The sequence below is a fragment of the Coregonus lavaretus genome (genome assembly GCF_964263955.1).
Source record: "Coregonus lavaretus genome assembly, contig: HAP1_SCAFFOLD_47, whole genome shotgun sequence".
NCBI classification, from domain to species: domain Eukaryota; kingdom Metazoa; phylum Chordata; class Actinopteri; order Salmoniformes; family Salmonidae; genus Coregonus; species Coregonus lavaretus.
Genome location: NW_028161510.1, coordinates 410,446 through 428,473, shown reverse-complemented (window position 1 = coordinate 428,473; position 18,028 = coordinate 410,446). Strand labels below are relative to the sequence as shown.

At 45.0% G+C, this 18,028-nt stretch overlaps 1 protein-coding gene across 1 annotated transcript; it reads left to right on the top strand.

Annotated features, from left to right (window-relative positions):
- Window positions 1–3,712: 3,712 nt before the first annotated feature.
- LOC311120593 (uncharacterized protein) lies at window positions 3,713–16,811 on the top strand. The gene is made up of 2 exons (XM_084195180.1): window positions 3,713–4,370; window positions 14,877–16,811. The coding sequence occupies exons 1-2, from the start codon at window positions 3,905–3,907 to the stop codon at window positions 15,920–15,922; spliced, it is 1,512 nt and encodes a 503-aa protein (XP_084051306.1). The 5' UTR covers window positions 3,713–3,904; the 3' UTR covers window positions 15,923–16,811.
- The last annotated feature ends 1,217 nt before the right edge of the window (window positions 16,812–18,028 follow it).

Here is an 18,028-nt window from a genome sequence, read left to right as displayed (position 1 = left end):
CTGAATTGAAAGAGTACAAAAAGTAATTAACAAAAAAAAGTATTGTGTTACACTTACCGCCCAGCCCCGCTTCGCACCCCAGCCCCGACCGACCCAGCCCTTAGAGCCAATCCTTATCCCCAAGTTACAGATCTGACTTGCCGACTTCCCTTACCTACATTGTTCTAACATGCCAGAGGCTGTTCACCTTGGAGACCTGCTGCGGATATGCGCCCCTCTTGAATCAAAATGCAACACTTCAAAATGTAGATAGCTGTTTTCTACAAATTGTCCTCTAACCAGTGATGTACACATTATTCCCTGATTCCGTGCAACCTCAGGAAATAGAGTTAAGGAAATATTTACTAAATAAACTAAAGTAAAAAATGTAATTAAAGGTAACAATAACGAGGCTATATACAGGGGGTACCGGTACCGAGTCAATGGGCTGGGGTACAGGTTAGTCCAGGTAATTTTTACATGTAGGTAGGGGTAAAGTGACTATGCATAGATAATAAACAGCGAGTAGCAGCAGTGTAAAAACAAATGGGGGGGTAGGGGGTGTCAATGTAAACAGTCCGGGTGGCCATTGTATTAATTGTTCAGCAGTCTTATGGCATAGGGGTAGAAGCTGTTAAGGAGCCTTTTGGACCTAGACTTGGCGCTCCGGTACCGCTTGCCGTGCGGTAGCAGAGAGAACAGTCTATGACTAGGGTGGCTGGAGTCTTTGACAATTTTTTGGGCCTTCCTCTGACACCGCCTGGTATAGAGGTCCTGGATGGCAGGAAGCTTGGCCCCAGTGATGTACATTCATGATGAGCATTTTTTTTGTTTGCTTATGGCCTTCTACAGCTCATTGAGTGCGGTCTTAGTGCCAGCATCAGTTTGTGGTGGTAAATAGACGGCTACGAAAAATATAGATGTAAACTCTCTTAGTAGATAGTGTGGTCTACAGCTTTATCATGAGGTACTCTACCTCAGGCGAGTAAAACCTCGAGACTTCCTTAATATTAGACATGGCGACTCCAGCAGTTACTCCCCTCTCACCCCTCGTCTTACGTAGCTGTTCTGTTCTGCCGATGCACAGAAAACCCAGCCACGAATCGGTGAAACATCAGATATTACCGTTTTTTAATGTCCCCATTGTTAGGATTGTCTCGGAAACGGAGATCGTCCAGTTTATTCTCCAGTGATTGCAAGTTGGCCAATAGAACGGATGGTAGAGGCTGTAATCGCTGCCAAATGTGCTTCAACAAAGTACTGAGTAAACGGTCTGAATACTATATACATGTGATATTTCCGTTTTTTATTTTTAATAAATTAACAATTTCTAAAAACCTGTTTTTGCTTTATCATTATGGGTTATTGTGTGTAGATTGAGGAAAAAAACGATTTAATCAATTTTAGAATAAGGCTGTAATGTAACAAAATGTGGAAAAAGTCAAGGGGTCTGAATACTTTCCGAATGCACTGTACCTGATGTTACCAGTGAATGCAGTTTTTGTGAACTAGAAACTGAATCTATTGAACACCTATTTTGTAATTGTAAATATAATAATAATATGCCATTTAGCAGACGCTTTTATCCAAAGCGACTTACAGTCATGTGTGCATACATTTTTGTGTATGGGTGGTCCCGGGTGGATGTCAGGGGCTCTCCAAGGATGTCAGGGGCAAGATTGTAGACCTACACAAGGCTGGAATGGGCTACAAGACCATCGCCAAGCAGCTTGGTGAGAAGGTGACAACAGTTGGTGCGATTATTCGCAAATGGAAGAAACACAAAATAACTGTCAATCTCCCTCGGCCTGGAGCTCCATGCAAGATCCAACCTCGTGGAGTTGCAATGATCATGAGAACAGTGAGGAATCAGCCCAGAACTACACGGGAGGATCTTGTCAATGATCTCAAGGCAGCTGGGACCATAGTCAACAAGAAAACAATTGGTAACACACTAAGCCGTGAAGGACTGCTAAGGGGACAGGACAACTTCACCGTATCAAAGGGACGATGGACGGGGCCATGTACCGTCAAATCTTGGGTGAGAACCTCCTTCCCTCAGCCAGGGCCTTGAAAATGGGTTGTGGATGGGTATTCCAGCATGACAATGACCCAAAATACACGGCCAAGGCAACAAAGGAGTGGCTCAAGAAGAAGCACATTAAGTTCCTGGAGTGGCCTAGCCAGTGTCCAGACCTTAATCCCATAGAAAATCTCGAAACCTTAATGACTTGCAGAAGATCTGCAAAGAAGAGTGGGACAAAATCCCTCCTGAGATGTTTGCAAACCTGGTGGCCAACTACAAGAAACGTCTGACCTCTGTGATTGCCAACAAGGGTTTTTGCCACCAAGTACTAAGTCATGTTTTGCAGAGGGGTCAAATACTTATTTCCCTCATTAAAATGCAAATCAATTCATAACATTTTTGACATGCGTTTTTCTGGATTTTTGTTGTTGTTATTCTCTCTCACTGTTCAAATAAACCTACCATTAAAATTATAGACTGATCATTTCTTTGTCAGTGGGCAAACGTACAAAATCAGCAGGGGATCAAATACTTTTTTTCCCTCACTGTATATATATATTTTTTTTCCTTATTTCTTATTAATGTTATTATTATTATTTTATTTTTAAAAATTCCCAACGGGCTTGCATACGAACTCTATAGCAGACTAGATCAGGGGTGGCTCAAGGGCCAAGAAAACTTGAAACCAAGGAAGGGCCACATACTAAGTTATATGCGTGACAAAACATGTGAAGCCTTTATTCTTTTTCACATTGACACGCAATTACTAGTGGACATTGCAGAACAATTCTACCCTTGTAACATCTCTACCCTTGTTTTTTGTGAAAACATTTTTCACAGACAGGTCCTGGAGAACAACATTAAGTTTGGCCTTGAATGTCGTAGCTTCACCAACCGTATCAAGGAACATACCTATCTCCCCTCTCAGTTCCCACACACGGCGAAATACTTTTTCCAGGCTTAGCCAGCGCACATTTGAATGGTACAACAAGTCCTGGTGCTCTGCCTCTGTGTCATTGAGCAGCTGAATGAACTAACGATGGTTAAGCCTCCTTTCCGGTGTAAACAAGTTTTACAACCACTTTGACAACATTTTCCAGCTTTAACACACCTTTAGCATGCTTGATTGAAAATTGACGATTGAGATTATATTCCTTAAAAACGGCAACACTTTCTTGACATATCAGACATACGTCCAATATTAGTAAAAAAGTATTTTGCTGTCCATACTTTTTTAATCATGACATTCAGTCCACTTTTCTCATTTTCGCAGCACTCATTTTCGCGTCAAAAGTCGTCAAACTATGATGACTGAGCGCATTCTGAATCTGACTGAAGTGCCCGGCGGGCCGTACTTTGCCCCCCCAACTAAGATACTAAGTCTTTAACCACATTGTGTTGTTACACTGGTGAGTAAAAACTCATGCTTCCTACCCTTTAACTTGTCTAAAAATAAAATTATTCACTGACTAGGTGAAAAATCTGTTGATGTGCCCTTGAGCAAGGCACTTAACCCTAATTGCTCCTGTAAGTGGCTCTGGATAAGAGCGTCTGCTAAATGACAACAACAAAAAAAGACTGCGTTACCCACTCCAGTCAGCAGATGGCGATGTGGGACTTTAAGGCTATGCTGCTAGTGTGACGTATAATCTAGTGGACGGAACGCTTCTTTTAACAGCAGCAACAGTTAGTCAGACACCTCGGTAGCTTGCTAGCCAAAATAGCCGAACCAATAAAGCTCTTTAGACGCTTTCGTGTATATTAGCCACTGTGTTTTAAACCCTCTTCTGTCGTCTAGTTAGTTATCCCATTTAATTTCATATTTACGGTGTTGTTGTTATTGGTCGGCTAGCTGGCTGGTTAAGTTAGCACTAGCCTAGCTAGCTAACATCCCCGACCATGAGCTCACTAAGCTACTCTCCTCCTGCTAAAGAAGAGGAGGTCTGCTGGACGGAGAAAGAAGCTCTAGTGAAAGAGGAGGAGGAAGAGGAGGATGTTACAATACAAAAACAAGTAGAGGGTGAGGCTGTTACCGTGAAAGAAGAAGAGAAAGACGTTGCATTGAAAGAAGAGGAAGACGCGTTCAGAGTGAAAGAGGAGGAGGATGTTACAGTGAAAGAAGAGGAGGACGCGTTCAGAGTGAAAGAGGAGGAGGATGTTACAGTAAAAGAAGAGGAGGAAGCAGTTTTTGGAGTAAAAGAGGAGGAGGAGGAGATGACTGTCACATCGAAAAAGGAGGAGGAAGAAGAGGAGGAAACTGGATATCTGGTGCCGGTTTCCCAAAGGCATCTTAAGGCATCCAATGGTTCTAATGATGAACTTAGCAGTAAGATGGTTTTGAGAAACCGGGCCCTGATTAACACTAGTAAGTACTATCTTAAAAACAGAGACACAAACTCTGCAGTTGTTGAACTGATGTGTGGTGTTAAAGGGGAAATCTGCAGTTGCTACATCCATATTTGGACTTTTAAATTATTTATAAATAGCCATTGATTCTTGAAGAATATAACACATGCCTCATGAGCTTAGTTCAACTGTTGTACCTCATCAGATCCCCAAATAAGCTTTTTTTACTCCAATGTTTAGAAACAATTAAACCAACACTGTATAGCCTCAAAAATATAGTTAAAACTATAATGTTGATATCATGGATGGCCAGTCCTTGCATCCATAGGTCTGTCTATGATTTTGAGAGTAGTTACATTTCTCCAGTCCCATCCATCAACTTATTACCAAAACAGTGGTGGAGTGGCAGCTTTGTTATTGTTTGAACTGCAGATTGGTTGTTTGATTGATGTGTGGCCTTTTTAAAGGGGACAACCTAGGTTTTAAACAGCAACAAAATGGCTGCCCAGAGACTTGGTTTGGTAAACAGCTGAGGGATGGGGGCTGGAGAACTAGTGTGGTGTACTCCTCAATGCCATTGGATGAATCCCGGAACATATTCCAGTCTGTGCTATTGGGAAACAGTCCTGTAGCTTACAGTTCTTAATGTCCAATTGATAGAATAGTCTCAAACGGACCTCGTCCGGTTTATTCTCCAGTGATTTGCACATTCGCCAATAGAACAGAGGGTAGAGGTGATTTATTCACTCTAGCCTCTATAGCGCCTTATTTTTGGCCTGGTCCGGGACAATCAATACAGTGGGGGAAAAAAGTATTTAGTCAGCCACCAATTGTGCAAGTTCTCCCACTTAAAAAGATGAGAGAGGCCTGTAATTTTCATCATAGGTACACGTCAACTATGACAGACAAATTGAGAAAAAAAAATCCAGAAAATCACATTGTAGGATTTTTTATGAATTTATTTGCAAATTATGGTGGAAAATAAGTATTTGGTCACCTACAAACAAGCAAGATTTCTGGCTCTCACAGACCTGTAACTTCTTCTTTAAGAGGCTCCTCTGTCCTCCACTCGTTACCTGTATTAATGGCACCTGTTTGAACTTGTTATCAGTATAAAATACATCTGTCCACAACCTCAAACAGTCACACTCCAAACTCCACTATGGTCAAGACCAAAGAGCTGTCAACGGACACCAGAAACAAAATTGTAGACCTGCACCAGGCTGGGAAGACTGAATCTGCAATAGGTAAGCAACTTGGTTTGAAGAAATCAACTGTGGGAGCAATTATTAGGAAATGGAAGACATACAAGACCACTGATAATCTCCCTCGATCTGGGGCTCCACGCAAGATCTCACCCCGTGGGGTCAAAATGATCACAAGAACGGTGAGCAAAAATCCCAAAACCACACAGGGGGACCTAGTGAATGACCTGCAGAGAGCTGGGACCAAAGTAACAAAGCCTACCATCAGTAACACACTACGCCGTCAGGGACTCAAATCCTGCAGTGTCAGACGTGTCCCCCTGCTTAAGTCAGTACATGTCCAGGCCCGTCTGAAGTTTGCTAGAGTGCATTTGGATGATCCAGAAGAGGATTGGGAGAATGTCATATGGTCAGATGAAACCAAAATATAACTTTTTGGTAAAAACTCAACTCGTCGTGTTTGGAGGACAAAGAATGCTGAGTTGCATCCAAATAACACCATGCCTACTGTGAAGCATGGGGGTGGAAACATCATGCTTTGGGGCTGTTTTTCTGCAAAGGGGCCAGGATGACTGATCCGTGTAAAGGAAAGAATGAATGGGGCCATGTATTGTGAGATTTTGAGTGAAAACCTCCTTCCATCAGCAAGGGCATTGAATATGAAACGTGGCTGGGTCTTTCAGCATGACAATGATCCCAAACACACCGCCCGGGCAACGAAGGAGTGGCTTCGTAAGAAGTATTTCAAGGTCCTGGAGTGGCCTAGCCAGTCTCCAGATCTCAACCCCATAGAAAATCTTTGGAGGGAGTTGAAAGTCTGTGTTGCCCAGCGACAGCCCAAAAACATCACTGCTCTAGAGGAGATCTGCATGGAGGAATGGGCCAAAATACCAGCAACAGTGTGTGAAAACCTTGTGAAGACTTACAGAAAATGTTTGACCTGTGTCATTGCCAACAAAGGGTATATAACAAAGTATTGAGAAACTTTTGTTATTGACCAAATACTTATTTTCCACCATAGTTTGCAAATAAATTCATTAAAAATCCTACAATGTGATTTTCTGGATTTTTTTTTCTCATTTTGTCTGTCATAGTTGACGTGTACCTATGATTAAAATTACAGGCCTCTCTCATCTTTTTAAGTGGGAGAACTTGCACAATTGGTGGCTGACTAAATACTTTTTTCCCCCACTGTATGTGTTTCACCACTGACTCATTTGAAGTAGAAGTCCTCGTCCAAATCAAGGTTAGTGAAAACTGTTCTGATGTCTAGAAGCTATTTTCTGTCATAGGAAACGATGGGGGAAACATATTGTAAAAAAAAAAGTTCTGATTAGCGTAAAAAAAACATACAAAATAGCACAATTGATCAGGAGCCCATAAAACGACCGCTTTCCAATGCAGCGCCATTCTTAATAACATTCTTAATAACATTAGCATGAATTAGCCTACGTGAACAAGAAGCACAACACATTTTCAGAGTTGTGAGATAATTAACTTCTCTTTAATATAGTGTAACTTTGAAATCGTGAAATTACGTTCCTTCGAGGAAAACAGGCAGGTTTCTCGACTGGTTTTTAGAAGGGATTTAGTTACTATTAGCTTAGCAACCACGTGACGCAGCATGACAACGCAAACGCAATTGGTCGACAGTCTGTTGGACGGGCGTTAGACGTTTGGAAAGTTTTTAAACTTTCTGGAGAAAGTTGTTCCTTGAAAAAATGTTTGTTTACCAGCCTGTTTAATTAGGATCCCATGATGCGGTTAGCCTCAGTTAGTCCCGGGCTTGTGTCTGTTTTAAATCCCTGCTGTTTGTTGCGGTTTCCATCGGCTTTACGAGCTGGCTGGAATTGTGTGGAGTACCAGCGTCAGCCTACGTTGCTACCATCATGCCGCCCAAAGGTAAAGAAGGCTGGAAATGTGTGGAGTACCAGCGTTAGCCTACGTTGCTACCATCATGTCACCCAAAGTTAAAGCTGGCTGGAATTGTGTGGCGTACCAGCGTTAGCCTACGTTGCTACCATCATGCCGCCCAAAGTTAAAGAAGGCTGGAGTAATGGAGAGGACAGTGTTTCGCTATCACAGGTGGTAATCTATCACAGGTGGTAATCTATCACAGGTGGTAATCTATCACAGGTGGTAATCTATCACAGGTGGTAATCTATCACAGGTGGTAATCTATCACAGGTGCGTAATCTTTTACATCAACAACAATATGTCTACAAGCAATTGTTACAGCAACAGGAAAATAGCTTTAAGAGCCTTATCCAAATACTGATGGACTCAACTAACAAAAGAAGAGACGATCTGACCAGAGAGGTTCAAGACCTTAAGAACAGTTTGTAGTTCTCCAGGGAGAGGTGGATTATTATTACAGATGACTACAAGTCCCAGCAACGGAACATCTGACCAGAGAGGTCCAAGACCTTAAGAACAGTTTGTAGTTCTCCCAGGGAGGGGTGGATTATTATTACAGATGACTACAAGTCCCAGCATCGGAACATCTGACCAGAGAGGTCCAAGACTTTAAGAACAGTTTGTAGTTCTCCCAGGGAGGGGTGGATTATTATTACAGATGACTACAAGTCCCAGCATCGGAACATCTGACCAGAGAGGTCCAAGACCTTAAGAACAGTTTGTAGTTCTCCAGGGAGAGGTGGATTATTATTACAGATGACTACAAGTCCCAGCATCGGAACATCTGACCAGAGAGGTCCAAGACTTTAAGAACAGTTTGTAGTTCTCCCAGGGAGGGGTGGATTATTATTACAGATGACTACAAGTCCCAGCATCGGAACATCTGACCAGAGAGGTCCAAGACCTTAAGAACAGTTTGTAGTTCTCCCAGGGAGAGGTGATGTCCTGAAAGAGACTTGCAACAAACTGTAAGTCACCGTGAGATGACATCTTCACTGTCTGTGAATTATTATTACAGATGACGATCTAGAGCAGGTGTCAAACACAAGGCCAGCAGGCCCAATCCGGCCCGGGACACATTTCTATCCGGCCCGCAAAGTTATTTGGGTTGTCAATTAATTTTGGCCCGCTTCCAAAACCGCCCGCGATGCTGCACTACAACTCCCAGCAAGCACTGCCAACGTGCTGCACGCTAAAAACATCAGTGGATTGCCACAGACACACCCCTCCTCCCAGATCCACACACAGACCAACACACGATCCAGCCAGTGCACTGTATCACATCCCTGATCCAGCCAGTGCACTGTATCACTTCCCTAATGCTATCTACCAGAACGGAAAGTTTTAAACATGTTGTAGGGTAAATGTCCGTGCCAAGTTTTTCAGTTCCAACAGGACATTGCTGTAGCCTACAGGAAATGACATATTGGTTGTCAAAAAGTTATAAAGTTATGAGATAAAGGATTCACACGCGGGTATAAATTACTACTGAAGGACAATATGACACACAAGCGAGCAGTGGTGTAAAGTACTTAAGTAAAAATACTTTATAAAGTATTTAAGTAAAAATACTTTTAAGTACTACTTAAGTAGTTTTTTGGGGTATGTGTACTTTACTATTTATATATTGGACAACTTTTACTTTTACTTCACTACATTCCTAAATAAAATGATGTACTTTTTACGCCAAACATTTTCCCTGACACCCAAAAGTACTCCCCCCTCCTACATTTTGAAAGCTTAGCAGGACAGGAAAATGGTCCAATTCATGCACTTATCAAGAGAACATCCCTGGTCATCCCTACTGCCTCTGATCTGGTGGACTCACAAAAACACAAATGCTTAGTTTGTAAATGATGTCTGAGTGTTGGAGTGTGCCCCTGGCTTTCCAAAAACTAAAATAAAACTAAAATGGTGCCGTCTGGTTTGCTTAATATAAGGAATTTGGAATAAATATTACTTTGACTTTTGTCCTTCAGTATATTTTAAACCAAATACTTAGATTTTTGTCCTTAAGTATATTTTAAACCAAATACTTTTACTTTTGTCCTTAAGTATATTTTAAACAAAATACTTTTACTTTTGTCCTTAAGTATATTTTAAACCAAATACTTTTACTTTTGTCCTTAAGTATATTTTAAACCAAATACTTTGACTTTTGTCCTTAAGTATATTTTAAACCAAATACTTTGACTTTTGTCCTTAAGTATATTTTAAACCAAATATTTTTACTTGAGTAATTTTCTATGAAGGAATCTTTACTTTTACTCAAGTGTGACAATTGGTTACTTATTCCAGCACTGCAAGCGAGTATAAATGAGTCAAAAGTTGAGTCATCTACTTTATGAAATTACAGCCTGTTGTGTTCGCATCGGTGAATTCAACTTCAGTTGCGCTGCTTTCGTGTGTCCCGTTTAGAGCGGTCAGCGAAGGGAAAGTGTACAGACACACGCTACAGTCCTAGGCTACTGGAAATGTTTCAGTCAGGCTTCGGTTTTTAAAGCTTGACAATGAAGAACCAGAAAACTAAACTTTCAACAAAACACTGTGCAAAGGAGAAACATGTAGGTCTATTACAGCAACATTTGAGCAGTAAACTAGACCCGACTACAAGACATTTTGACTGACACCACACAGCAATGCAATATTATTGTTTTAATAGTTTTAAATGGTTTATACAGCATCCTATGTACATAAGTGGACATTGTAAAGGGCCATATTTTTTCAAATAAATCCAATGGCCAGTTTGGGTCGCATTTGTAGGTCTATGCACGTTTCTCTACCATAAGCCGCCTCCAACGTCGTTTTTAGAGAATTTTGGCAGTACGTCCAAACCGGCCTCACAACCGCAGACCATCTCAGGACCTCCACATCCAGCTTTACTCAGGACCTCCACATCCAGCTTTACTCAGGACCTCCACATCCAGCTTTTCCCCCTCTGGGATCGTCTGAGACATCCACCCGGACAGACCATCTCAGGACCTCCACATCCAGCTTTTCCCCCTCTGGGATCGTCTGAGACATCCACCTGGACAGACCATCTCAGGACCTCCACATCCAGCTTTTCCCCCTCTGAGATCGTCTGAGACATCCACCCGGACAGACCATCTCAGGACCTCCACATCCAGCTTTTCCCCCTCTGGGATCGTCTGAGACATCCACCCGGACAGACCATCTCAGGACCTCCACATCCAGCTTTTCCCCCTCTGGGATCGTCTGAGACATCCACCCGGACAGACCATCTCAGGACCTCCACATCCAGCTTTTCCCCCTCTGGGATCGTCTGAGACATCCACCCGGACAGACCATCTCAGGACCTCCACATCCAGCTTTTCCCCCTCTGGGATCGTCTGAGACATCCACCCGGACAGACCATCTCAGGACCTCCACATCCAGCTTTTCCCCCTCTGGGATCGTCTGAGACATCCACCCGGACAGACCATCTCAGGACCTCCACATCCAGCTTTTCCCCCTCTGGGATCGTCTGAGACATCCACCCGGACAGACCATCTCAGGACCTCCACATCCAGCTTTTCCCCCTCTGAGATCGTCTGAGACATCCACCCGGACAGACCATCTCAGGACCTCCACATCCAGCTTTTCCCCCTCTGGGATCGTCTGAGACATCCACCCGGACAGACCATCTCAGGACCTCCACATCCAGCTTTTCCCCCTCTGGGATCGTCTGAGACATCCACCCGGACAGACCATCTCAGGACCTCCACATCCAGCTTTTCCCCCTCTGGGATCGTCTGAGACATCCACCCGGACAGACCATCTCAGGACCTCCACATCCAGCTTTTCCCCCTCTGGGATCGTCTGAGACATCCACCCGGACAGACCATCTCAGGACCTCCACATCCAGCTTTTCCCCCTCTGGGATCGTCTGAGACATCCACCCGGACAGACCATCTCAGGACCTCCACATCCAGCTTTTCCCCCTCTGGGATCGTCTGAGACATCCACCCGGACAGACCATCTCAGGACCTCCACATCCAGCTTTTCCCCCTCTGGGATCGTCTGAGACATCCACCCGGACAGACCATCTCAGGACCTCCACATCCAGCTTTTCCCCCTCTGGGATCGTCTGAGACATCCACCCGGACAGACCATCTCAGGACCTCCACATCCAGCTTTTCCCCCTCTGGGATCGTCTGAGACATCCACCCGGACAGACCATCTCAGGACCTCCACATCCAGCTTTTCCCCCTCTGGGATCGTCTGAGACATCCACCCGGACAGACCATCTCAGGACCTCCACATCCAGCTTTTCCCCCTCTGGGATCGTCTGAGACATCCACCCGGACAGCTGATGAAACAACCGCAGACCATCTCAGGACCTCCACATCCAGCTTTTCCCCTCTGGGATCGTCTGAGACATCCACCCGGACAGCTGATGAAACAACCGCAGACCATCTCAGGACCTCCACATCCAGCTTTTCCCCCTCTGGGATCGTCTGAGACATCCACCCGGACAGCTGATTAAACAACCGCAGACCATCTCAGGACCTCCACATCCAGCTTTTCCCCCTCTGGGGATCGTCTGAGACATCCACCCGGACAGCTGATGAAACAACCGCAGACCATCTCAGGACCTCCACATCCAGCTTTTCCCCCTCTGGGATCGTCTGAGACATCCACCCGGACAGCTGATGAAACAACCGCAGACCATCTCAGCACCTCCACATCCAGCTTTTCCCCCTCTGGGGATCGTCTGAGACATCCACCCGGACAGCTGATGAAACAACCGCAGACCATCTCAGGACCTCCACATCCAGCTTTTCCCCCTCTGGGATCGTCTGAGACATCCACCCGGACAGCTGATGAAACAACCGCAGACCATCTCAGGACCTCCACATCCAGCTTTTCCCCCTCTGGGATCGTCTGAGACATCCACCCGGACAGCTGATGAAACAACCGCAGACCATCTCAGGACCTCCACATCCAGCTTTTCCCCCTCTGGGATCGTCTGAGACATCCACCCGGACAGCTGATGAAACAACCGCAGACCATCTCAGGACCTCCACATCCAGCTTTTCCCCCTCTGGGATCGTCTGAGACATCCACCCGGACAGCTGATGAAACAACCGCAGACCATCTCAGGACCTCCACATCCAGCTTTTCCCCCTCTGGGATCGTCTGAGACATCCACCCGGACAGCTGATGAAACAACCGCAGACCATCTCAGGACCTCCACATCCAGCTTTTCCCCCTCTGGGATCGTCTGAGACATCCACCCGGACAGCTGATGAAACAACCGCAGACCATCTCAGGACCTCCACATCCAGCTTTTCCCCCTCTGGGATCGTCTGAGACATCCACCCGGACAGCTGATGAAACAACCGCAGACCATCTCAGGACCTCCACATCCAGCTTTTCCCCCTCTGGGATCGTCTGAGACATCCACCCGGACAGCTGATGAAACAACCGCAGACCATCTCAGGACCTCCACATCCAGCTTTTCCCCCTCTGGGATCGTCTGAGACATCCACCCGGACAGACCATCTCAGGACCTCCACATCCAGCTTTTCCCCCTCTGGGATCGTCTGAGACATCCACCCGGACAGACCATCTCAGGACCTCCACATCCAGCTTTTCCCCCTCTGGGATCGTCTGAGACATCCACCCGGACAGACCATCTCAGGACCTCCACATCCAGCTTTTCCCCCTCTGGGATCGTCTGAGACATCCACCCGGACAGACCATCTCAGGACCTCCACATCCAGCTTTTCCCCCTCTGGGATCGTCTGAGACATCCACCCGGACAGACCATCTCAGGACCTCCACATCCAGCTTTTCCCCCTCTGGGATCGTCTGAGACATCCACCCGGACAGACCATCTCAGGACCTCCACATCCAGGTTTTCCCCCTCTGGGATCGTCTGAGACATCCACCCGGACAGACCATCTCAGGACCTCCACATCCAGCTTTTCCCCCTCTGGGATCGTCTGAGACATCCACCCGGACAGCTGATGAAACAACCGCAGACCATCTCAGGACCTCCACATCCAGCTTTTCCCCCTCTGGGATCGTCTGAGACATCCACCCGGACAGCTGATGAAACAACCGCAGACCATCTCAGGACCTCCACATCCAGCTTTTCCCCCTCTGGGATCGTCTGAGACATCCACCCGGACAGCTGATGAAACAACCGCAGACCATCTCAGGACCTCCACATCCAGCTTTTCCCCCTCTGGGATCGTCTGAGACATCCACCCGGACAGCTGATGAAACTTTGGGTTTCCCCTCTGGGATCGTCTGAGACATCCACCCGGACAGCTGATGAAACTGTGGGTTTCCCCTCTGGGATCGTCTGAGACATCCACCCGGACAGCTGATGAAACAACCGCAGACCATCTCAGGACCTCCACATCCAGCTTTTCCCCTCTGGGATCGTCTGAGACATCCACCCGGACAGCTGATGAAACTGTGGGTTTCCCCTCTGGGATCGTCTGAGACATCCACCCGGACAGCTGATGAAACTGTGGGTTTCCCCTCTGGGATCGTCTGAGACATCCACCCAGACAGCTGATGAAACTGTGGGTTTGCCCTCTGGGATCGTCTGAGACATCCACCCGGACAGCTGATTAAACTGTGGGTTTGCACAACCCAAGAAGGGTCACCAGGGTCTTGACCTGACTGCAGTTCGGCGCCGTAACCGACTTCATTTTGGCAAAATGCTCACCTTCGATGGCCACTGGCATGCTGGAGAAGTGTGTTCTTCACGGATGAATCCCGGTTTCAACGGTAACGGGCAGATGGAAGACCGCGTGTATGGCGTTGTGTGGGTGAGCGGTTTGCTGATGTCAACGTCGTGAACACAGTGCCCCATGGTGGCGGTGGGGTTATGGTATGGGCAGGCAGGCATAAGCTACGGACAACGAACACAATTGCATTTGATCAATGGCAATTTGAATGCACAGAGATGCCGTGATGAGATCCTGAGGCAGATTGTCGTGCCATTCATCCGCTGCCATCACCACAATTCCTGGAAGCTGAAAATGTCCCAGTTCTTCCATGGCCTGCATACTCACCAGACATGTCACCCATTGAGCATGTTTGGGATGCTCTGGATCGTATACGACATCGTGTTCCAGTTCACAACCAATATCCAGCAAACAGAAAGGGTCGTATATTGGTGACCAAAAGTCATCTGGCACACTGCTTAGGGTTTCAGCATCTGTAATAACTTATTTCTAGCCTAAATCATCAACTTTACTACTGTTAAAAAATAAGACTAAATATCACTGTTTATCACTGACTGTCATATTAAGACAAGTGTCAAATACGTTTTTAAAAGTATTATAACATTCATTACAGACGTAAATTGTTGTACAACATCATGGGCATTACCTTGCTGTTGTGGGCCTTTAACCAGCTGTCTGACTTTGTTGTTCACACAGGAGAGAGACGTGACTATTGTGGATCCTCTGGGGAGCCTCAACAACATCATGAAGCTGAGGAGGCAGAGAAGAGTCTCTCCACATCAGAACACCTCAAGAAACACCAGCAGAGACCCACAGGGAAGAAATCTCACTGCTGCTCTGACTGTGGGAAGAGTTATTCAAGATCAGATTCACTAAAACTACACCTAAGAATTCACACAGGAGATAATTCTCACTGCTGCTCTGACTGTGGGAAGAGATTCACCTCTTCAGCAGACCTTAAAAAACATATGAGAATCCATACAGGAGAGAAACCTTATAACTGTGATCAATGTGGGAAGAGTTTTACTCATTCAAGTAATCTGAAAGCACACCAGAGAATACACACTGCAGAGAAACCTTATAGCTGTGATCAATGTGGGAAGAGTTTTTCTAAATCTAGCCATCTGACTATACACAAGAGAACACACACAGGAGAGAAACCTCACCACTGCTTTGACTGCGGAAAGAGTTACTCAAGATCAGATTCACTAAAAATACACCAGAGAATTCACACTGGAGAAAAACCTTATAGCTGTGATCAGTGTGGGAAGAGTTTTAATGATACAAGTAGCCTGAAAACACACCAGAGAATTCACACTGGAGAGAAACCTTATGACTGTGATCAGTGTGGGAAGAGTTTTAATGATACAAGTAGCCTGAAAACACACCAGAGAATTCACACTGGAGAGAAACCTTATAGCTGCTCTGACTGTGGGAAGACCTTTTCAAAATCATCTACATTGCAATCACACCAGAGAATTCACACCGGAGAGAAACCTTTTAGCTGCTCCGACTGTGGGAAGAGCTTTTCAAAATTATATACATTACAATCACACCAGAGAATACACACAGGAGAGAAACCTTACAGCTGTGATCAATGTGGGAGGAGTTTTGTTACTTCTAGCCAGCTGACTATACACCAGAGAACACACACAGGAGAGAAACCTTACCACTGCTCAGACTGTGGAAAGAGATACTCTGGTAAAAGATCTCTGATTATACATCAGAAAATACATACATGAAGGAGTTGTTTCATGATATCAATGAAATAATGTCACAATGTGGAAGAACCCTTAAACGTTTTCCCCCTGTTCTATTGATTTCAGCGTGATATGGATATTAGCCTCATCGGGGGAATTGAAAATGTACTATTTATGTGATTAACAAAATTGTGATTAACAAAAACCGGTGTTGCGTTACACTTACCGCGTTGGCGATCCACTTGAATCAAAATGCAACACTTCAAAATGTAGCTAGCTGTTTTTTTTACAAATTGTCGTGGTTTCAACGACTTTACAACAACTTCATTTCAACGTACTTGCAGCCTATAAAACTGGACGCAGTATAAAAAATGCGTCTAAGAACTGTTTTATTAACAATCTTACATCACTTTATTCCACTACTGAAGAAGCATGACTCAAATCACCTACTCATATTTCAAACATCCAGCCTGACAAAATATACATGTTTAATTATTCCATGCCTCACCATTAAGTGAATTATTGCCAATACATATTAACAAAGGGGTGTACATTCGATTTTGATATTTCATATTTCATAATACTTAAATGTAATGTAACATTTAGTCATAATTATTTATGCAACTAACTTACCATTTTTGTACAATTATATTATTTACAAACAGTGTAGTAAAACCAGCTTATATTTTGGGCTGGATATTACATAATATTCTTACTATTTTAACCAATGTTATTTCCTTAGATGCTCTTTAGTCTTTCAGCTTTTATTGATATTCTTTAGTTTTTTATCCACTGTTTGTTGTCTAGTAAATATTTCAGTGTTTATTTTCACTTCTGAAATGTTCTTTATAAATAAAGCTTTATTTGATTTGAACATATTGTAAAACAAATGAACCCAATGACCGACCAATCAATAAATTCTTGCAAAACCAATGAACAAAGAGAAATTGAACGTTCTGCCGCCGTACGTTCTGCAGCCGTACGTTCTGTACTTTCTGCCACCCTGTACATTCTGCCACCCTGTACGTTCTGCCACCCTGTACATTCTGCCACCCTGTACGTTCTGCCACCCTGTACGTTGAAATGTTGAAATCAAACCAGACTCAGCGCTGGATAGAAGAAGTGTTCTTCCTAACCAGTCCCTCAACACCTCTCTGGCTGTAGAAGTGTTCTTCCTAACCAGTCCCTCAACAGCTCTCTGGCTGTAGAAGTGTTCTTCCTAACCAGTCCCTCAACACCTCTCTGGCTGTAGAAGTGTTCTTCCTAACCAGTCCCTCAACACCTCTCTGGCTGTAGAAGTGTTCTTCCTAACCAGTCCCTCAACACCTCTCTGGCTGTAGAAGTGTTCTTCCTAACCAGTCCCTCAACAGCTCTCTGACTGTAGAAGTGTTCTTCCTAACCAGTCCATCAACGCCTCTCTGGCTGTAGAAGTGTTCTTCCTAATCAGTCCCTCAACACCTCTCTGGATGTAGAAGTGTTCTTCCTAACCAGTCCCTCAACAGCTCTCTGGCTGTAGAAGTGTTCTTCCTAACCAGTCCCTCAACAGCTCTCTGGCTGTAGAAGTGTTCTTCCTAACCAGTCCCTCAACACCTCTCTGGCTGTAGAAGTGTTCTTCCTAACCAGTCCCTCAACAGCTCTCTGGCTGTAGAAGTGTCCTTCCTAACCAGTCCCTCAACAGCTCTCTGGCTGTAGAAGTGTTCTTCCTAACCAGTCCCTCAACAGCTCTCTGGCTGTAGAAGTGTTCTTCCTAACCAGTCCCTCAACAGCTCTCTGGCTGTAGAAGTGTTCTTCCTAACCAGTCCCTCAACAGCTCTCTGGCTGTAGAAGTGTTCTTCCTAACCAGTCCCTCAACACCTCTCTGGCTGTAGAAGTGTTCTTCCTAACCAGTTCCTCAACAGCTCTCTGACTGTAGAAGTGTTCTTCCTAACCAGTCCCTCAACACCTCTCTGGCTGTAGAAGTGTTCTTCCTAACCAGTCCCTCAACACCTCTCTGGCTGTAGAAGTGTTCTTCCTAATCAGTCCCTCAACAGCTCTCTGGCTGTAGAAGTGTTCTTCCTAATCAGTCCCTCAACAGCTCTTTGGCTGTAGAAGTGTTCTTCCTAACCAGTCCCTCAACAGCTCTCTGGCTAAAGAACTGGGGAGGGGTCT